The sequence below is a fragment of the Pyxicephalus adspersus genome, chromosome 3 (genome assembly GCF_032062135.1).
Source record: "Pyxicephalus adspersus chromosome 3, UCB_Pads_2.0, whole genome shotgun sequence".
Classification (NCBI taxonomy): domain Eukaryota; kingdom Metazoa; phylum Chordata; class Amphibia; order Anura; family Pyxicephalidae; genus Pyxicephalus; species Pyxicephalus adspersus.
In genome coordinates, this window is record NC_092860.1 from 152,041,538 (window position 1) to 152,064,248 (window position 22,711).

General features: G+C 38.5%; 1 protein-coding gene across 2 annotated transcripts in view; it reads right to left on the minus strand.

Moving 5' to 3' along the window:
- Positions 1-21,655, minus strand: part of SIGLEC1 (sialic acid binding Ig like lectin 1) — a 38,750-nt gene extending 17,095 nt beyond the window's left edge. The window contains exons 1-9 of one of the 2 annotated variants that reach the window (XM_072406696.1): positions 19,277-20,782; positions 18,219-18,352; positions 15,700-15,751; positions 13,907-14,263; positions 11,214-11,507; positions 6,673-6,933; positions 3,347-3,601; positions 2,782-3,081; positions 1,127-1,384 (exon numbers count right to left, since the gene is read on the minus strand). In XM_072406696.1, the coding sequence (XP_072262797.1) occupies positions 1,127-1,384; positions 2,782-3,081; positions 3,347-3,601; positions 6,673-6,933; positions 11,214-11,507; positions 13,907-14,263; positions 15,700-15,751; positions 18,219-18,230 (1,789 nt within the window). In that variant the 5' untranslated portion in view covers positions 18,231-18,352; positions 19,277-20,782. Of the gene's footprint in view, positions 1-1,126; positions 1,385-2,781; positions 3,082-3,346; positions 3,602-6,672; positions 6,934-11,213; positions 11,508-13,906; positions 14,264-15,699; positions 15,752-18,218; positions 18,353-19,276; positions 20,783-21,612 lie in introns of those variants that run through there. The other variant, XM_072406697.1, reaches the window with a different exon arrangement.
- Between the last annotated feature and the right edge of the window lie 1,056 nt (positions 21,656-22,711).

Sequence of the window (22,711 nt, forward strand, 5' to 3'; positions counted from 1 at the left end):
ATGTTATGTATACTGCTTCCAAAGGAGGTCTTTTGACACCTGACCGACCATTGGACCTACCAAGGTAAGTGCCGGGGAGGGGCCTTAAACACATACAGGTGGGGATACCTAGTTGTTTTTCCACAACATAACAATCTTTCTTTCTCTGTATGTATCTCTGGAATCTCTATATAAAGTAGTTTTTATCTTGGTCTTACCAAATTTCTATTAGAAAAACAGGACGTAATGAAAACGAACCAGACTCCATATATCTCTTCCGGAAAAAGCAAAACTATAAATTTTATTCTAATACATGTTTACTGTCTGTATCTCCATTAGGAAGATTTACACCTATTTTTGTGTTGGCAACTATGGGTACAAAAAACAACGGAATCACAATCTTTTCAATTATTACCTAGACAATAACGGAGAACTCTTACCATCTGACTAGCTGTTCTGGTGATAGCTATCTAAGTAGGACTTTTCCCCCTCGTTTTGTATACATTTCTAATACATACTGTGTGTGTGAATTTTTGGTAAGGTACGGGTAAATTTTGAGACAAATAATAAATAGACCCTTAAGGTTATTGATAACATTACCCAAAAACAGTGTATCTCACCCAGAGGTTGCTGGGGGGTTCTTTGAGCAGTAAGCAATTTGTCCATCTCTGGTTAGATTAGGTGACACCAATTACTATTTTGGCTATCTGTAAGGATGATATTCTTCCCAATGGCCAGAAATGTAAGAGGCATTCTACCCACTGACCACCACACTATTATACTGGGAGCTAAGAGCTAAGATTTAGTATTTAAGACCCTAAGAAAAGGGTTCTCTGAATTTGTGAAATTTATTTTAAGGGCTCCCCCATGTTTAAAGGATCATTTTGGCTGTATTGGAGAATTATTTATATACAGGAAGAGCAAGACCCTAAAACCTTTGCTTTTCACATGACTATTTAGACAACCAAAGCTCCTACATTTGTATCTGGTCATACCATGGTCTGAACTAAAGCCCATGATCAATTCATTCTTGCATTTTTTTAAATGTCTTTAGCTGCTTTGTGGTTTTCCTGCAGGTCAAAGAATCCTTCAGATCTAAGAATAGCCCTGTGTGTGACTTCCTGGCCTGGAGAGAAATGAAACTTACACAAGATGTGTAATGTCACTGGCGGTGATGTGCTGCTGCCCTGAGTATTGTGGACTCTGCAGTGATAGTACCCAGCATCTTGGGCTGAGACCGTGCGGAAGGTGAGGATGTTCCCTTCTGAGTCCTCCTTCAACAACTTTTCATTCTTGTACCAGGTGTAGATGTTTCCCTTTTCAGAGCCTCTTGTAGCCACACAAGTCAGTCTCACCTCTTTCCCTTCTTCTACTTCAACAGATGGCGATACCTCCACTCTTACCACTGTGGGGAAAGATACAGTATGACAGATCCACTTTAATCAAACATTCACACATGACATGAATCAATGGAGCAAAGCTGCTCGAATCTTGAGTTTAAAAAAAAAAACCCACACCTTTTGTGGTAGACTAAAAACTTTGTAAAGTGTAACTTTCTTCTATCTCAGCAATTTAAACAGACATAGGAAAATATGTACTTACACTGCATATTTATTATATAAGCTTTGATCACAGTTCATCAGATTTTAATGTGTAAAAAAAGATTTATTTACCATTGTGGGTTCCTTCTTTACTTACCTACAAAGCTAGAATAATTTGTATATTGTATAACTGCCTGGAGTTTATCTAAAAAAATATAGAAGAAAGCATGGAAAACCACTTTAAATGTGGTAAGAAGGTGCAAAACTTAGCCATAGTTCCTGCCATAGTTGCCTTTAATTTTAGTAATTGGACCATGGACTATTGTAATCCCATACACTTGCAAACAGACAGTCTATTACTGACACTTCATCTATTTATTTTAATAAACTCACTTCTGGTTAGTGATGATCAGTAATAACCTGGTTGCTATTGTTCTATAATTTTTGGGAACACTGGGATAAGTTTAGATTTAGTGTGGGACTTAGAACGACTTGACAGTAAATTATCCTCACAGTAGGATGACCAAAAATCCACTGTTTAAATATCTTGATCTTGTTTTGTACTGCCTAGGGATGCTGTAATGATGTAAACCCATTATAAAATATAAGCTCCTGTGCTTGCAAACCTATTTACTCTTTGATACCTAAGGAACTATTTATAAAGTAGAAGCAGAAGTGGTTGAGAATAAACCACTGCCATTGAAAACACATAGACTGGAAAATTCTCCGGCAGAGAATATTTGGTTAGTGTCAGATTCCCTGCTATATAAATAGTCCCCATAGCCTACAAGCATCAAGACCATTGCAGTCAGTGATCCCTACAACCTCCTTTAAAATCCCCCCTTGCTTCTTACTTAATATACCTCTCAACAAGGTCTGTAATAAAATATTGGAGGAAAGAAACCGTAAAAGACTACTGCCTGGGTGGGCCAATAGGTTTCACAGTAAGTACCAATAGACCTCATGCAGCCCTTGAGCCACAGGTTGGATCTCATGGTTCCGAACTGTAACCTTTAAATTGGAAATGAGCCATATTCTTCTATCATTGAATATATACATGAGTCTGTGAAAGTTCTCGTTTATCCAGATCATGGTATATCTAGTAGTATTTAGTCAGATTCAACTAGACTTTTAGTTTTCAAGATGTTTGGTAATTTGTCCAAACCCTTCTTTAGTTCAGAACAAGTAAAGTAGAATGTGACTACTTACTGCTAGACAACTAGGTTTAAAAGTGCAGATAACACAATATGTTATTACTAACTTTCTACATTGAGCTTGGCACTGGCGGTTGAGTTTCCAATAGAATTCTTGGCAAAACAGCTGTATGTCCCTTCATCAGATAACGTCACATCCGGGATCTCTATTCTCAGAGAATTCTTCATGGAGGTCACCTGGATCCTATGCTTTGGAGACAAATTGAAGGGAGAACCTGCGATGAGGGTCCCGTCTTTGTACAATGCCAATTCTGAGAAAGGATTGCTGTCTACCTTACAATATATCATAGCCAGACTTCCCTGTTGAGTCTCTAGGAATGAAGTAAGGACTGGAGTTTTTGGTGGATCTAAAAAAGACATGAAAAAAAGTTCAGATTTTGGTAGGCTGATATATATGTGTTACCATCACCGCCCTATATGGATCCCATTCTAAATTATTTTGGAGAGTTGTTTTTAAAGAAAATTTAAAGGTAAAACATTTTACCTTTTTAGATTGTGTATTTTTGCTCCATTTATGTGGACAGAATCACTGTCCAGGAGAGCACAGTAAAAAAAATAAATAAGAACATAACTCCCTATACTTAATAAACTCCAAACAGTCGAATGACTTACATAATATGTTCAGTACAACCGGTGGAGAAGAGTCACTTCCTTTGTCATTTTGCACCTTGCAGTAATAGAAACCAGAGTCACTGCTAGCAGCTTCATGGATCACCAGAGACCCCATGGAACTTTCCTTGATCCTGATGTTGTTCTTGTACCAGCTGTATTGGACCTCATCAGGTGTAACCCCAGGAATATCACATGTCAGTGTCACAAGAGTCCCTTCTTTTACATCTGTGGAAGGGCTCACCTTTGTCCTTGCAGCTTGTAAAATCAGGAGAAAAAAAAAGAGTTTATAAAAGATAAATAAGTGCAAATAACCTAATCAATCATTTTTATGTGAAAATAGCCACCTAACATAACAATAGAAAAACAGCAAACCTATCAATATATAAAACAAATAATATTAGGTGAAATGATTTTGTTAGCAAAACTACTTATTTATTCATTGATATTGAGGTTTCCTATTTTTGCCTTTTTTTGCTATAATTTATTGCTATTTATTATTGTTTTAAATCTGCTGAAATCGGCTGACCATTTGGGTAAAAGAAAACTTCCAATTTTTGCTCTTTCTTACCCTAAATGTGCAATTCAGAGAAATAACTAGTTCATTATGTTTTTTGAGAAGATTTATTTTTATTGAGAAGGTTTCAGCTGAAATGTAGTTCCCTGACAAAACTCTGGCCTTACTAGTTTTTTTTAACAAGTCGGATAGTCATAATTCGGCTTATGGTTAAAGTTTTGATTGGTTATAATATTGGTATAATATTGGTTTCAATTCATTTGTTCAATCAGAAGCCATTTTAAATTGGAACTAGGGATGAGAGAGCGAGATTTTATAATTCGATCTTGCTGCGAATTGGGCCGTTCTCGCTTACCGAACAAGGTGTAAATTTCGAGATTGAATTTTTTGTGACCTGCAAGAGCAATCAGGGGAGCAGAGCTGACAGCTTGGCTCCCTTATTGCTCTTGCAGCCCTGTAGTATGTGTTCATGGATAGAGATTGCGGTAGGAATCATCCTGTGTGCGATCCCCGGGCACTAAAGGTTAAATGAGGGCTGGCCCTCATTTAACCTTCTGATGGATCCGCGATCTTCCAAAATTCCGCGGACCCATCGGAAGATGGAGGAAATTTTTGAGAGAATGTCAGAGGCATTCTCACTCATCCTCAATTGGGACCCATGACAGCACCCTATCCCTCAGCGAAAGCTTATCACTAATTTGTTCCACGTTTTTGAAAAAAATTCTATTTCCTTTTGTATACATATTTTAGGCAGGAATGTTGGAAATGTTTTTTTTATCCCTGCTCTCACTATTCCTCTTTCCCACTCTTCTCAGTGATGCCTTGTGCAAAGCAGAAGCATGAAAAAAGTGGAAGTGGAAAGAAAGAAGTGAGAAACTGAGTTGGACTGTTTTTTTCTGTTTGCTGTGTGTTTGAAACAAATGTGGGACCAACAAAAGTCCCTTGGCACACTACGATGTTTGGTGCATTCTGGCCCCAAATGATTTGAACTATTAACCCTGTCATAATATACACTTATATTGTAGATACAAACAAAGCTAGCACAAGTTTACAAGAAACCAAACTTTTTTTTATTATTTAGTTGTTGACAGAGCAAAAAATTGTTAAAACCCCTTGACAATTTTTATGTTGTCTGTTTGTCCCATTGTGGATAATCACCTATATTTCCTGTTGACAAAGCAAGATGTAAAAGAATATCTCTCCAAAATAAAGGGATTGGCAGCTGTCACCAAACCAAGTCTCTTCAATGGAAAATGTAAACTCCTTAATTGTTGACAGTTGAAAATGTTGGATCTTCCCTCATATTATAAATCGGAAAAGATAAAGAGTGTGACTCTCATCAGTGGAGCCTCCAACAGCAATAAAATCCCAACAGGGGTCCTAAGCCATTCCCACTTTATACAAAACAAAAGGTTATATCCTTATATAAACCATAAAAAACAGATAAGAAAAGGATAGAAAAATCCCATTCCACTTGATCCACTTGGCCCCATCAGAGGCCCCATTTTCCGATTAGTGGGAAAACTCCCATTTGTTTTGGAAAAATGTGAAATTACAGCAAAATACATTGTAGCTATTAGTGAAGGTGACACATGATTTGAAATCAATTTTGCAAATTTAGGCAAAATTTTTTTGAATCTGTTCATTCCTATACAACTACACATTACAGATGATCAATCCAAAGATTTTCGGCTTGGGGCACTTTACTATGCCATCATTTCATAGATTAGGATGTTTGAATCTCGAATATGGCTATAACTAAACTTGTTAGTGCTGATCTACCTGTCCATGCATATGAAATTACGAGTTCACGTTTATAGTGCAATATACTGCAAATTACATTTGATGCCATACATATGATACATTTAGCACAAATGCAACATAAAACAGAAAAACATTTAAACTGAAAAGCACCTTCAAATTGGCAAATAACGCACAGAAAGGATAACAATGCATGTTTTATGGCTATCTGCAGCTGAATCCAAAACTTTTACTTGAGCTATGATCTTAGTATATGTTTTTCATAATGTGCTATTTCCTCAACTAATTAAAAGCAATCAAAAACATATATTTGGGGAAGGGAATTTCCACACTGCCAACATTGCATTTCTGCCTCATAAACGTGCCAGTTATTAATTTATTGGTAATAAAATGCCTAGAGAGGAGTTGTTTTTTTTTTTTCATTTTTTGACAAATGAAAATTTTATTTATTAAACACAGTTATTTTGGAACATGGAAATTTGTAATGATAACTAATTGGGGTTTATACTGACTCATGGGCATAAACAAAGACCTATTGGGTGCTAAAGGGTCCAACCTCTTCTAGGGCCAGTCAACCAAATTCCAATCTAATAGATGATGTAAGGAAAAATGAGAACCCCTGTAAATTTTTATATTTTATAATATTTTATTGTCCCCAATCTCAATGTTTGTTTTTTGACCATTGTCCACAAAATAGAAAGTCAAGGGAAATCCCCATGTTTTAAGTAAATCTCTCATCAGATGAAAATGAAATTTATGTAAGTAAGGGAATTTCCCTGGCTCAGTAGAGATTTTCTTTCACTTCATGTTTGTGGGCCAAAAATGGGGAAGTGGAGGAAAATTTCTTTAATGGAACAATTACAACAAAAAATAAGGCAAAATGGGATTTACCTTTTTTCTGTAGTCAAAACATGGAAAAAAGTTAGTTCAAGAATATATAAATATATATATTTCATCTTTTAGCATGTATTTATTGTTTGGCTACCAAGGTACAATGATTTGCATTCCAGAACAGAGATTAAGGACAATATTTTGACTAGAATTTACTTACAGAAGATGATCAGCCGCACTGTGTCTGAAGATACTTTTCCGATCGCATTCTGAGCTTCACACCGATATTTTCCATGATCAGTTGTAGAAATATTATGAAAAATCAGAAAAGGCTTTTGGGAGAACTGCTGGCCATCCTTGTACCAAATATAGTTGGAGACTGCTGGGTTGCTGCTGTTGACATGACAGGTCAGGGTCACAGAATCACCCTGTTTAATATTAGCACTTGAAGGAAGGATGATGCTGACTTTTTTAGGAGAATCTTTAAAAGGAGCAAAGGAACAATAATACATGAAATGTGTTTTGAGACCACTCAAGAGCATTACATGCAAAACCACCCTAACGTTGTGACTTTACACTTGAGGAGTTCTTTTCTGTGGGATGAAAGTATATATATTTGCCCTACTGAGGGCCTATTTGCCAACCCTGGGTAATATACAAGAAAGTAATACAACAAAGAAGGGTTTTTGAGGCGAATGTGTGATTGTATTAAAGATCATTTCTCATAATACATAACACAATAACAATAGTGTTTTTCCCCCTTTTCAAATGACAGGAGGGTATGTCCAAGTCAGTCTCACATAGGCCCATAAAGGGCACTAGACAAAAGGTTTCTAACCAGAATATATTGCAGTGTATGAAATGAATTGTGTCACATACGTGCGATGATAACCCGACACGTTTCACCCAACATGGGCTTCCTCAGGGGTACTGTACATATAGCGAAGTTGCAACGTCACCCTGAGGTTGTGGCTGATCAGGCTGAAAGTTTAACTATCTACTGAAGATTTTCTAAAGACCATTTATATGAAAATTCATTCGCAGATGTAAGTTGGTAGAAAAATGCAATAAGTTGAGCTAGAATTTTTGGACCAATTTTAGATGAATAATCCTTTAGTATGTCCACCTTTATCTTCAGACAAAATTAACTGCATATAAACATAATACAAGTACTTTGGCAAATAGAAATGTAATAAAATATTTAGCTGTTTACCTGGATTTAAACTTTAACTTAATGAAATAAAATACCTTTACACAAGACAAGCACATTTGGACTGATGTCAGTGGCACCTGGTCTTCACCAGAGCACCCCCAAGGTGTGATAGGTCAGTAATCTCGGTGACTACCGGGATCATTCCAGCTAGGTGCCACCAGTTTAGGGCCCCTGGGGCAACCTCACTAAAGGGTGGATCAGCAAATGTTGATTCTGAGATGAGACAACCAGAGAGTCAGGTGCGGTCACAAAGTGCTTCACAGGCAAGGGGGCATCAATAACCAGGAAGGAGGTCGGGACAGACAGCGGGCAGGGCAGCGCTGCCAATCAGTAAGGAGTCTGGGTAGGTGGCAGGAAGGATGGCACCGATAACCAAGCAAGAGGTCAGGGCACCAGTAAGTAAGGCACAGGATAGGTTTGTGCCACAAGGGGCCTAAATGGTATGGAGCAGGTGCAAAGCCACAGCATCAAGCACCTGTACAGAATGACTGCACATGGCCGTTGCAATGCCTGCCAGGGCACAGCAGAGAGCAAGTACAGTGCCGAGCATGGCAAAGGCTGGTGTGGGACCTGGACTGATGGATGGCAGGGAGCTGCCACAGGATTCTCCAGGTCAGCTAAAAGCTTATTTAATTTATGGAAGTAGACTATATCTCAGCTCCAGCTCCAGCCCCAGAATGTCGATGGGCCCTTGATATGCGCATGTATGTACATACATACATTGTACATACATGAGAATGCATTGTACATAATGACATCAACACATGGGCAGACAGATAATTACTGGGAGTAGCTTAATGAGACTGGTAGGGAGATTAAAAACTCTCTTTTGAGAGGTTTCTTCTCTAATGCTCATTTAGTTGCAGGTTAACCTGGAAGTAGATAATCTCCCTTACTCCAGCTCTAGACTTAGAATGTGGATGGACCCTTGTTGTTCTTATGTACGATGCAGAACCACTGAATCCTGTATTGTACAAGATGATGTTATTAAGTAGGTGAATGCATGACCACTGAGGAAGAGTGGCTTCATGAGAGTGGTTGGGGGGTAACCTGAGTGAGTAGGAAAAAAAGTAATTCTGCCTAATTTATACCCTAGCTTAAAAAAGCCTTATTGTCTGAGGAAATGTTGGTGATATCTTTAGCTGACTATAGTTCTATTTAAAATAAAAAGTATATTCTGGCCTTAGCAAAGGGAGTGTATTTGTTCCACATTCATAATTCTCAGCTCTTTTCCTGTCCACCTTCGAGCTTTGGGTGTACCCCCAGATACATTCTCTATTTTATATGTGAAATTTTAGAAGAAATGGTGGGAGTTACTCCCAATGATTAGGGCAGCTGTGGATGGTACACCTCACAGATGGAGAGCCCCAGATCTTCACACAACAGTCATGTTGTTTTAACTCTTTTAACACTCATAGTATAGGTGTAAGGGGAAGAGGGGGAAAGGATCAGGGTTTGGATCTAGACATAAGACTCCTTCCAATGTCATAAAAAGTACATATAAACATTCAAAACAAGGTAAGACCTGTTACGGTCGTATGATTCCCAACACGTTTCGCCTGTTAAAGGCTTCTTCAGGGGTAAAAAATTTTGCAGAGGTTGTATGATTTCTATAATGTACAAATACAAGATATACTTTTACCTATACTATGAGGTCTAATTATTCAACAAAGAGGTTGGCTCAACCTTTATGAAACAAAGACAAGAACCAACACTAAAAACGAATTACCTCTTTTAACACCCACCAAATATATATGTTTTAAGTGGACTTCCATTTTAACACTACATCTTGGCAGTTTTTGGAATATTAGGGATAAATGGTAATTTTTTCAAAATTGCTGAGTTGGCTTGGCATTTAAATATAGACATACAGAATGACAAAGTATCAGGAATCTAAGTAACAGAAAGGTTTATTAGGTGCTTTGTAGTCTGTGTTTTTCTGTCAAGTTTTGTTGGTCCAGGTAAATAAAAATGCTCTCTTAAACCATTTCCAGTTCTTAGCCTACCCAAACAAGAATAAGACCTTGTAAGGTAGCATTCGTTAGGATATAATATTGTCTTTACGTGGGTAAAAATCCATTGTCATCTTATTTGTTTTAAATGTGTATTCCAAAGGGGAAACTGAAAGAGCCAAGACAGGAAAATGCAGAAGAAAGAGCTAAAAGTCCTAAAAGTACCCGCATACAAGTGAGTTGTAAGAAAGTGAGTGAGTACAGGATGCCCCTATAACTAATTCTGTAAAGGATAGGCACCAGAATTCAAACAAAGGAAAATTAGTTCTGAACCTTTCTTCAAAGGCCATCTTAGACATTAGTGTGGGGTCATTTGTATAACAGCAGGAGTGGCCATACACTGGTTGATGGGTGCACAACCAATGTAAATGATCAATATCTCCTAAATATTTGAGTTTACCACTCTGCATCCATTGAGCAGCCCCTTCTTTGCCTATTAAATGCTTAGATGTTAGGAGCTTTTTCTGCTGAGTTACATGGTGGACAGAGCGAGGGAAGCGCCAAAGTTTGAGCAAAGAATAGGAATAGAAGATCAATATTCGATCCCTATATGAATCAAAAATAGGTCAGATATGTCCTATTTCCCATATGTTTGCAAAAGATTTAAAGTTTCTATCAAATCTAAAACTGAACATGTTAGAAAAATCAACCAGTGTATGGCCTGCAGATCAATTACACAATGGACACATGCTGATTACAACATGAAAGAAAATGACAAATTATAAAAGGTCAGGTTTGTTTCATCAATGGGAAGTCCCTCCAGATAGCCCAATACTACAGCAAGATATACTCACCCATGTGCAGTTTCTCAAAGCTTCATGTACTGTTGGAAGCCTTGCACTGTTGTAAAAAGGCTTTTGGGAATGGAGGGGAATTTGACCCCCTATGTGACAATGGCTTCTTCGACCTAAAAGCTGTAATTTGGTTTGGGGGGAGGGCTGAGGTCTAGCTAGGTGGACATTGGAGCTTAGCCAAGGTAGGCTTCTGCAGCTGGGTAGTTGTAATGACCTCTTTTGTTTTTTTTTTTTAAAATGTAATTATTTAGAGATAGCATAAAAAATTATGGTGAGGAATTTTTGGTAGTTAAATAGTACACTTCATATACAGTTCCTTATACAGATCCAAACATCAGACAAACAAAAAGAGAGAACTTCAAAGGTAAGAAGAAAAGAGGGTTAAAATGCAAGACAGATTTCCTGGAGCACCCAAGTTCTTCCATATTGGTCTATCTTCTTCAGTCTTTGAGAAATTTAAAAAATCAGATCCTCTGTTATGTGGCAGCACCACATTAATTTGGTACAAACGTAATGATTCAGGGTGCATAGAGAATGACCCATACTGACATGTAGAGGGTTCCTTTGCAATTAAATTTCACAGATCTGGGCAATAAAAAAAGATTCCCTCAATGGAAGATAATGGGTAACTACTATGGTACCTACTAAGGTCAGGATCATTGTTATCAATTAATCTTTTTTATGGTTGGGCATGGCATTATATCACATAATTATTTTAATATTCCAAAAGTTTCTTACTTACGTCTGACATCAAGAGTGACCTTTCTTATTTCAGTTTGGGCTCCAACAGACAGCGCACAGAAAATGTTCTTCTTATGTTCCATCCAAGTGAAGCTGGTAGTCAGAGTATGCGTCATGAGAACGCCAGTTGCATCTAGATGTACATTGCTGGATAAAAATGATCTCTCTGGCACGTAGTCTCTCCAGTTTAGTGTAACTGAGCCATTTTGACAAAAGTATGGTGTTGAGCACTGAAATGTTACTGACGCTCCTTCGTCTATTTGTGGTACCACCACTTCTGGAGAAATTAGCTTATCTGCAAAGTAAGCACAGTATTAAGGCAGAGCTAAAGAGCTATGACCCTCAATTAGGCACCTTCACCTTGTGCTACAGTTTTGAGTGACTCCAGCTACAAATGTGACCCCCTGCAACTGGCTGATTGTGAGCCTTGAAGATGTAGTTCCATGTTGAAGCATAAGGAAAGACACTGTGCTCTGAAGATATGGGTAGCTGCATGGTTTTTGGCTATATATTTTAACGTCAAGCCTCTCATTGGAAGGTATACTCAAACTGACTGTCACACTTACCTCTTCCTCACTAAAGCGCTGAAGCCTCTGTTGCCAAGCTTTATCAATTCCGTCCAATCTGCTGGCCAATCAGAAAATAGGCTCTTGACCAGCCCTGGCTATTTAGCTAGCTCACATAATGCACTCTGTGTTCGTGCAACGTGTCTCCATTGTGCCAAGCCCCTAGTTCTTTTGAGCTAGTTCCTGTACACCTGTTGGCTAATTCAGTGTTTCCTCTGTTTAGCACCTGTGTTAACCCCTCATTGCCCGGTCTGTTGCTTTCCAGCCAACATCCCGGTGCTGTTCCAGTGTTCCTGTCTGTCTGTGGCTATCCCTGAGTCATCTGTGTCCCCTGTTGCTTCCAGTGTCATCTGTGTTCCCTGTGCCTGCAGTGGGCCCTGTGTCACTGGTGTCTGTCTCCTCGATCCCTGGCAATTGACCCCTGGCGTGTGACTTGACCTCTCTTGCTTGCTGCCTGCCTGGACCCCGGCTTTCTTCGACTATCCTTCTGTTCTGTGCTTTGTGTTTTGAACGGTGGTGCAAGGTGCAAAGTCCAAGTCCCCTTAGGACTTTTCCAGAGTATGTTGTGCTTCTAACATTTGCCAGGTTAAGTCCCTCAGCTGTGGGTGGAACAGTGTAGAATGGCACAAAAAGTGTCAGATAGAGAGGTCACGCTAGAAATTGGGAACTGGAGAATGAAAGCTGAATCCAGGGGTTGCAAGCCAATATGTCAATAAGGAAGCCAATAGGGAAAAGTACTCCTGTATCCTGGAGATGTGAACAATTGCATGTAGAACCCCAAAGGAAAAGTTCTCTTAAACCTTGGAGATATTCGCAGTTGCAAGTTAAACCCCAGGGGACGGTACTTGTGAGCCTTGGAAATGTGGGAAGTTGCATGTTGAATTTTAAGGTAAGGTACTAGTGAGCCCTGAAAAGTTTGTTAGCTTCATGTCAAATATAAATATTACTAATTTTTTAAAGTTAAAACCTGTTAAAATTGTTTAGCTGGGCCTGAATCTTCACTTATTCAGGTCATGCCTAGTTTCTGGTTATTTTCTTGAGGTCTTACAATTGCTAACCATGTACATTCTGTGATTACAAGTAGGAATGAGCGGAAATGCCTCTGGCATTCGCGGGAAAATTTCCTCGAACCTCCAATGGTTCAGAGAAAATACGGCAAACCGATTTTGAGAAACCATCAGACGAGGAAATTAAAACAGGAGGATTCCTAGAGCTGCATTCAGCCCTGGGAATCCCCTTGTTTGCGATCCCAGGGACACTAAAGGTTAATTAACGTCTAGTTCCCCGGCGATCACACAATCTTCCCAATAAATGCAGCTACAGCTGCAATCATTGAAAAGATGCCCGGCAAAGGAGAACATCCTTACATTGTAATGTAAGTATCTCTTACAAATCATACATTTGTTACAGATACAAATGTATCATTTGTAAGAGATACTTATATTACAATGTCAGGAGGTTCTCCTGTGCTGGGCATCTTCTCAATGATGGCAGCTGTGGGTGCATTGATTGAGAAGAGTGTGCAATCCCCGGTTTAATAAAAATTAATTAACCTCTATTGCCTGGGGATCCTCTAGTGCCCCAGGATTTCCAGGGCTGCATGATGCAGCCTTAAAAATCTTCCTGTTCGGCGCGAGCCCAACCTCTTGGCGAATCAGAAGGCCGTTCTCGCTTACATTTTCGGTGAGAAAGGCCCGATTCGCAGCGAGATCGAACTTAATATTCTCACTCGCTCATCCCTAATTTCAAGCCCTGCCTCCTCTTAAAGACACATGGTTTTCTAATGAAGGCTTGTTGGGAAATGTTTCCGGGCTTCTATTGTTCAACGTTTCAACATTAGGAGCTACACCTAAAGGCTGATTACTGCTAGAATTCGTCCTGCCAACTTATGGGTCTTTATTGGCTTGCTCAAGTGGCAGAAAACTCTAAACTGACTGTAATTTAAGCCAGTGAAACATTTAGGAAAAAGGTAAATGTGACAGCCACAAAAAATTTAAATTTTAGAAGAATTACACCCTCCATGTATCTGTCACAACATGCTTCCTGTATACCATCCTGTTGTGTCCAGGATGAGGGGTTCTTTGTAATTATTACTTTAATAAGGAAAATATGCTTTGCTTGAACTTACCAGTCACCTCAAGTGTGACTCCCCTTTTGGCTGTCCATTTATTCTGATCTACGATCTCAAATCTAAAAGTATATATTCCTCCATCATTCTTCTTAATGTTTTCTATGAGAATAGTGCAATTCTTCAACAAACTGTCTCCCAAGAATTTCACCCGTCCAACAAACTGACTATCAGGGGGTTCTCTTGGATGGTAGATCGTCTTCCGATTGCCATCATAGTCCTTGTACCAAATCTTATCAATGCCTTTTGCAGCACTGACATCGCTGGGGTAGTCAAAAGTGCATGGGATGTAGAGACAAGAACCTGGGATGCTCCTCATTGTCTCGGGGTATTTCACTTGCCAGTTAGAATAAACCCCTGAAAGCAGGCAGAAGACAGAAATCAAATTAAATTTCATTGATTAGTGAACTTACCTTTATACTTACCTTATTGTGTCTCCTATCCTACTGGTGTCTTCTACCTTTCCAGTGTTCGAGACCTGCATTCTCCATCTGACCATTCATTATTTTTACACTTTAGGGAATGTTGGATTCCTATGTTCTCTATTACACGCTGTGGCTCCATCAACCCACCCCTACATCACCGCTGTGTTCTGTAGTGCTCTAGGGCTTGGAGGAGAAAACTAAAACAACCAGTGGGAGGTTGACAAGTGACATTCTTGGAAGTATTTAATGCCAAACCGGGAGAAAGGTTCTAGCAGTGGAAAAATGAGGTAAATTTATTTGGTCTTCAATATTATTAAAGATATAAAAGATACTTGTAAAACTGATAATCAACATAACATCATTTATGCCATCACACTGAAAATATAGCAGTGATTTAAAAATGCCAAAATCATATTCTACTAGATTGTAAGCTCTTCGAGGCAGGGTCCTCTCCTCCTGTATCACTGTCTGTATTAGTCTGTCATTTGCAATCCCTATTTAATGTACAGAGCTGCGTAATATGTTGGCGCTATATAAATCCTGTTTATTAATAATAATAATAATAATAATAATAATATTCCTGAACCAACAAAAACTAATATCTTCTCATAGGTTGACTTACCAATCAGAGATATCTAGTTCAGCCTTTCTATATTCTTGCCCATCCCCTGTGTTTTGTTGCAGTGTATCATAAGAAATAAAAATTTATGTATTTTAAGGACAAGTACCCAAGAAAAAATACCATAGAGATCAAAATATTACTTGGACATTATCACATAACATCATCAAAAAAGTTACTTTGCTCAGCTTTGGATTAAGTTGAGCATTAAGTTTTGAACTTTCCATGTGCATTAGCAGTCTTATTTTAGTAACACTTGACAAATGATATAATGGTATTCAACAAATGTACGTAACAATTCCAGAATATGCAGGATATGCACACTGCAGACAATTGTACCCTGCACAAAGAGCTTATATTGTATTTTAGACACCCGGCAGATGCCATTTAGTTACACCAAGCTTAGATGTAATAAAATGTGCTCAAATATATAAATTTAGGTTTTACTTGTTCAATGGACAAACTGTATTTTCTTCTGTGGACTTAGACATAGAACACATTAGCATTTGTATTTCCAATTGCTAGTCAATATGAATAAAATAGTTATTAACACCTTAGAAGCAAATAATTGACTAATCAGAAGAATCTCCATCAAAAGCAGCTCAATGCAAGTTATGGTTTGTTGGCTTCTTGTTGGCTACATGTACACTAAACCACTGGTAAGTTGGAAAATGTAACATGGCTCTCAAAAAAACTTTGCTTTTCATACCTGCAGTTGAGCAGGAATTAGAGAGATCTATATACTGTACCTTCAATCCAGAATACAGCCAGCAGGAGACACCTAAGCATTGTTTTTCTTTTCTGTGGACAACAAAGAAAAGTTAGTGCTCAGAACCCCAGGAAAAAGGTACAACTGAGAAGCCCATTAAAATACAAATTACCAAAATGTTGTTTGCTGTAATTTTCACCTTCAGTTCAGATATTTTTCTCACATTACTTTATTTTTACCACTATATGTTCTTAGTCTGATGGCTAGCACAATTCCAACCATGACCCTGTCCCTCCACCGACTATGACTGGACATCCGAAAACTAGATTTTCTTGGTCTAATGGTCAACATAATCCCAAACAACTGCTTTTGAACTCAGGTCATCCTTGGCCTTCTTCAAATTCATGCCAACCCAACCCCTATGAGCCAAGATTTTACTTGACCCTCTATGGTTCGGAACCTCCACTAACTAGGACTAGACATCTAAAAACCTTGATGCCTACAGTCTGATGGTCAGCATCATCCTAACCAACTTGCTCTGCACTCGGGTCATCCTTGGCATTTCTCAGTATCATCCCAACCCATCTCCTTTGAGACTGGATTTTCCTTGATCCTCCATGGTTCTGACCATCCACTGGTCCACTGGCTATAACTAGATATCTGAGAACTAGATATTCACAGTCTAATGGCCAGCACAATCCCAACAAACTTGCTCTGAACTCGTTCCTGGCCTTTCTTGGTATCATCTCAATCCATCCCCTTGGGTCCAGATTTCCCTTGACCCTCTATGGTTATGATCCTCGACTGACTATGGTTAGACAGTGAAAGGCGAAGGACAGCAGAGCTTATCTCTCTGACATTCTGTTTTTTCTCCCCATGACCATGCTGTCAACAGAAAAATTGATTTGCACCTTCTGCTGATTCTTCCTCTCACATTCCAGACTTGATGTAAAGCAGTGTTTCCCAACCTTTCCTAAATCGTGGCATATATTTTACATTAGAAAAATCCCACGGAACACCACTAAACAAAAATGTCACAGATTAATTAGCTACCTGCTGCCATCTAGTGGAAGAGTACTTCTTTGTTCTGCCTATCACTATACATTGCTGGTATAGCCAAATGAAGACAAATTATTTGCAGTAAATAAATAATTTTCACACCAATTAACCAACATTGGATAATTTCTCACGGTACACCTGAAGATCTCTCATGGCACACTAGTGTGCCGCGGCACAGTGGTTGAAAATCACTGATGTAAAGAATCTGCAAGAGGCTGTTACCAGACCAATTTAGGTCCTTACAACCTACACATGATTGTACCTTTTGTTCATCTCTGTCTGTTCCCTGTTTTGGAGTTGTTGAATGCTAAACAGGTTGATGAAAACTACATAAGTGGAACATAAGGAAGGTAGAAGAGATGAGTTAATGGAGAGGTTAGTACAATAGCTCTTTTACAACAAGGAACTGCCTTTTAGATTTTTTGGTGGCTGACATGGTCACTTTAAGGGTAAACTCTGAGTTTCAACATGATGGTAGACTGTACACGTAGCCCCCATACCTCCACTATTCACATGGATGGTTGCACTTACCAGGCACCCAAAATCAACGCTAAATGCCTCCATGGGGTTTGCACATGGTAGTTCAAATGGCTTACAGGGTTTTATGGTTATTTATGAAAAACTTAGAAATTGGTATAGAATTGTATGTATAATGTGCGTGGAAAAGTGTAGAAAGCAGAAACACATAATTTCTACTTACAAACACTTGGAAAATGCCTTACAGCTAATTAAAAAACTAAACAGGGCTTTTCGAGTGTTTCCCCAAAAGTCTTTAAAAGCGGAACAGGGCAGCCAACTATGAGACTTCAAGGGCTCTAGTTATATGACATTCCCTCAAACATTCTCTGGTCAGAATCAATTTCTGCCATTGAAACATTTGGACTAGACCTGGATGAATATTCCCACAAGGAATCTCCTAGATTGTAAGCTCTTTGGGGCAGGGTCCTCTCCTCCAGTGTCACTGTCTGTATTCATATGTCATTTGTAATCCCTATTTAAGGTACAGGCAAAAGCCTTTTCTACTAATGCATTAGTTTCCATTATATTTATTAGTGGATCACAGTCAAAAGCTACAAAACTGTGGACTTAACTGCTAACATAAACATCTGTGTGTTGTCCTTATAGTATATAGTATATAGTTCACAGGCCTATTGTTTATCAATCTCTGGCTTCCATTTTACCCCAGAATCAAAATCAAGCTCCTGTGCTTTGCCTTCAAATTCCTCCACAGTTCTTGTCCCAATTACCTTTCTGACCTGATAGAAAAATAAAACCCTAGCTTCTCTCTTCACTCCTTCAATGACCTACTAATGACTTCCTCACTCGTAATCTTGTCACCTGCACGGCTCCAAGACTTTTCTAAAGCTGCCCCAAGTCTTTGGAATGGTCTTCCTTGTCCTGCTTGTTCCTTCTTTCTGCATATTTAACAGAGCTCTCCAAACCCATCTTTTCAAACTTGCCTACCTGTCGTCTTCTGTCTCTTAAATCTTCACTACTTACCCACCAATCCATATCCTTCTCCTATTGTGTGCACCCCCCCATCTCTTAGATTGTAAGCTCTTCTGGGCAGGGTCCTCTCCTCCTCCTGTGTCACTGTCTGTGTCTGTCTGTCATTTTCAACCCCCTGTACTGCTCTGCAAAATAAGTTGGCTCTATATAAATACAGTTTGATATGATGATATAATTTGATAATAATAATAACCCCAAAGCCACAGAGAACAGTGAACAGTGAATTATTAGGGAAAAATAATCTGGAGAATGTTAAATGTAAGCTTTGAAATGATCACAAAAAAACCCCAACATACAATAGATGCTGTGTTTTACACAAGAAGTGTAATGAGATTATATTATTCTGATTTGGAAATCAGAATTTCATTTCTCCTTGGCCAAAAAAAGAGGAAATGCAAGAAATTGCTGAACACAAAGACTAAATTATGGATACAGTACAAATAACTGCTGAGGAAGGACATCCAGTATAGAGAAAAAGGAGAACCCCATTGCTCATTTTGGACATGTGAAACTTTTTATTATGTTAATACGCAATAAAATCAGAATAATCAGTTTGAAACATCATTTAACATACAAATAACAAACAATACAAATGGGATCTCAACATCTGAAATTTTGAGTTGTTACTGGAGTAAGAATGTAAAGGAGCAGAAATATTTCAGTATGACCATTTTATAGGAGTAAATGTCCTTTATTTTGAAGAAATTTCCAATTAGTTTATGTTGGGTATGAGCTACAAAAAGTAAAGTAGTTTTCCTTGATGGATCAAAAATATTCCCGATAGGGGTTACACATTTACATAGTTAGTCATGGTTTAAAAAAAGATTCAACCACTCCAACCAGTCCATCAAGTTTTAACCAGGTGTTAAAACCTTTTCCTATAAAATAATGCAATTTTAATATTTTGGGTACACTGTTAATGTTAAATGTAAAGCCTAGGTCTTCATATTTCCAAACATGGCATATTATAAGTTTGTGTCCCAAATGATGATAAAAATATTTAATGAAATAATGCCCATTCTTCATCAAGAAAAGACTTGACTTGCCACAGCATGTGGCAGCTGAGTTTTTTGTAGATGAGTCTGATGATGATGTTGTTGTGCACCAGATAGGCTAATGGATATTAGACCGGTTCTAATGGAATCAAAAAGGCAAAGTTAATGCGTGTTGGACTTTCCTTGTCAACTTCCCTTGATGTGGTTTTCCCATCCATCATCTTCATCATCATCTTTACCAACGAACATCAACTAACAAAAGTCAAACATTTTTTGAAACCTGATGGTCCTTACTCATTCTTTTTCTGCTTAAATATAGAAGATACCCTTGTAGCTAAAAATGAGGTTTGAATTTGGTGCTGGAATTGGATTGAAACTTGGGAGAGAGCAAATGTTCCTAAAGTGGATCTGTCATAAAAAGACATATTACTTCCGTAGAGCCCTCAATCCCTTCACAATTGACTTCCATTCAGTCCTGTGCTGTCCTGGATTCGTTCTTCGTCCTGGCACAGAGGAACCACTGGGCACTACCATATTATTATTTTTTCTTCCGCCTTGTGTCTACGTCACGTGATCTTTTACTGCACATGTGTGAGATTGGCACATTTTGTTTTACCTCTTCTGTGCATGTCCCATCTGAGGCATATTGAATATTTCCCAGGAGGCTTTGGGCTTCCCATGCAGTCTTTAGTGATGCTTTTCTTTTTTTAAGTATTTAGGTATAAAAATTACTCACATTTGTGCTTTATATAAAAGGGTTGTCCACCCTTTTATAGAAAGTAAAAGGCCCACTTTAAGGTATTTTATTTTGGGATTGAAAGTTCTTAGGGTGTTACATTTATCCTACATTATTAGATTATTTTCTGTTCTAAGGTAATGTTCCTTGGCTACTTTCTCTTAGGATCAAATGTTTTTAAGGTGTTAACTTCACCCTATGCTTCCAGACATTTAGTTTTCTTTTGAGTAAATATTTTTGGGCTGTTTTCTTATTGGATAAGATACATTCAGGGTACTTCTGAGTGAATGTTTTTTTTATATTGCATTCAATATTGCCTTTATATTATAAGAAGCATTGAATGCAATATATTTGAACATTTACTCAGTAAAGAACATTTACTCAGAAGTGAAAACCTTAGCATCAGGTAATCTTTTAGGTGAATAAATGGGAAGGTCTGGAGAACTTTAAAGAATGTGTAAAACATCTTTAATTGGGTGCTACCTGCCCATTGTTTCATGATCAAACTAACAAGTAAACAGAAAATATAGGTGTGACTATAGAAATGACCATTTGGCTTTCATAGAAATAATAGTGGACAATTTACTTTTTTCAGCTTCCTCTAGATTCGACATTGTAGTTTGAGACTTTGATGCAGATTGATTACAGATTCTGACATCCACTTTTCACATAGAATTGACACAAAGCACTAAAACAGAAACAAAACTATTCTTCTATATTCACTCTACTTTGAGTGAAGCTAAAACTTCAGGTGCTTTTGCCTTTTTTCAACTAACTGTGTGCATAAGTAAACTGTTCTTTTTCCATAAGCAATAGGCAACCTGCAGAAGGGATCATTGTCAACTATCAATAATCACTTGAAAAGGGGAAGCATACAAATATAAATATATTGATTGGTAGTCTGACAGATACAGACAGTGACACAGGAGGAGGAGAGGACCCTGCCCCGAAGAGCTTACAATCTTAGGGGGGGGGGAAGCAGCACATAATACGAGGGGGCATATGTAATGGTGGGTAAGTAGTGAGAGTTTTAAAAGATGGAAGAAGACAGGTAGGTGAGTTTGAAAAGATGGGCCAAATTGGACGAGGAAGACCATTCCAGGGACTCGGGGCAGCTCAAGAAAAGTCTTGGAGCCATGCATGTGATGAGGTTTTGAATGAGGAAGTCATTAGTAGGTCAGTGGAGGAGCAAAAAGAGGGGCTAGGTGGGTATTTTTCTATCAGGTCAGAAAGGTAAGTGGGACAAGAACTGTGGAGGGATTTGAAGACAAAGCAGAGGAACTTTAATTTGATTCTAAAGAGATGCAGCACATCATCTTCCAAAAAGAGAATGCACCACCATCACAATGGCCAGACCTTAAGGACATGACTTCCATACATATTCATGGCTGTTCAATCATTCCAACCCCAATTTGTGCTAAAAGTCTACACTGCACATTCACAACTCCAAAGAAGAATACTAACAGTCATAAAAGTTTGCTTGATTGCAGAAGAGGTGGTGTAAGTTGCAACTACAAAGAGTACTGTTCTATCCACTTTTCATACCAATATCACACAACAATTGCTATATTTTCCATAAAGTGTAACAGACATGGGAGCAATACAAATTTGCATAAAGTAAACATACAAACTCATAAAGAACAGAATCGAATACCTGACACAGAATAAGAAGTCCTTGTGAGATGCTTGAGGAACAAAGTGCCCCTTATATAAAGTAACAGTGAATCCACAGCTTCCTCTTTTGTTTGGCTGGGTTACTCTGTCAGCAATTATCATATTCCTTTTTCTTGTAGAACAAGGAGAGAGAAACGAAAATGATGAAGAAAGCCACTGAAGGATGTTGTTGAGGTTTCAGAAACGGTGCTTAAAAATGGTTAGAAGAGCTCATTTCCTACAGTTTGCTAAATAGAAAATGATGCCACTACCATGACTCAGGTAGCTAGGATGTTTCCTTATCCTCCCAATAACCCTTCTTGTTCCCCACCACCAACTTCCATTCTCGACCCTTACCCTTCATTATCCCAATAAATGACAACACACCTATATATCCTTAGGGAGTGGCCCGATAGGCCGCTTTATTGTCATAATCCCCCATTTTTACTTTATGTTTCCCAAGTTATCACAGCATTTTTAATTTACATACTCTCAAAACAAACTTAAATTATAATTAACAATGGTAAAACCATATTATACCAACCAGAGTAACCAGAATAACATTAAATATAACAATATACCAGCATTATGTAACAAACATATCCCATTGGTAACATATCCAGGCTCTCAAGGGCAGTGCTCGCCCAATTCGGCCATTTTTTTATCTGTTGGTGGGTTGTCTGCATGTTATTACTCCCAGCCGAACTGTATGACCACAGGTTCGGGAACAAAACCTTACTTGCAGCCCCGCTTTTACCAGTACCGAAACCATACACCTTTACCTTTACATTAAGGAGATGTCACACCAAGATGCCTCTCCCACCTGTTTACCCACACCCCTAATGCTGCCCCCCGAGGACCTCAACCACAAGTTCCTTAATTGCTTTTCATGCTACCAAACTCCACCCTATGCAAGATGGGCGGGAGGGCAACTCTTTCCCCTTTTTTTTCCTAACTGATTAACCCCCCACTTCCTGTCTCACTTTCTTTTAAATCCTTCCACACTCTTCCCCCTACTTGTAAACCAAACAATCCCACCTGTCTTTCCTACCCACAGGACAATCCCCTTTTTCTTCAACTTTAACCTTTTCTTTCCATGC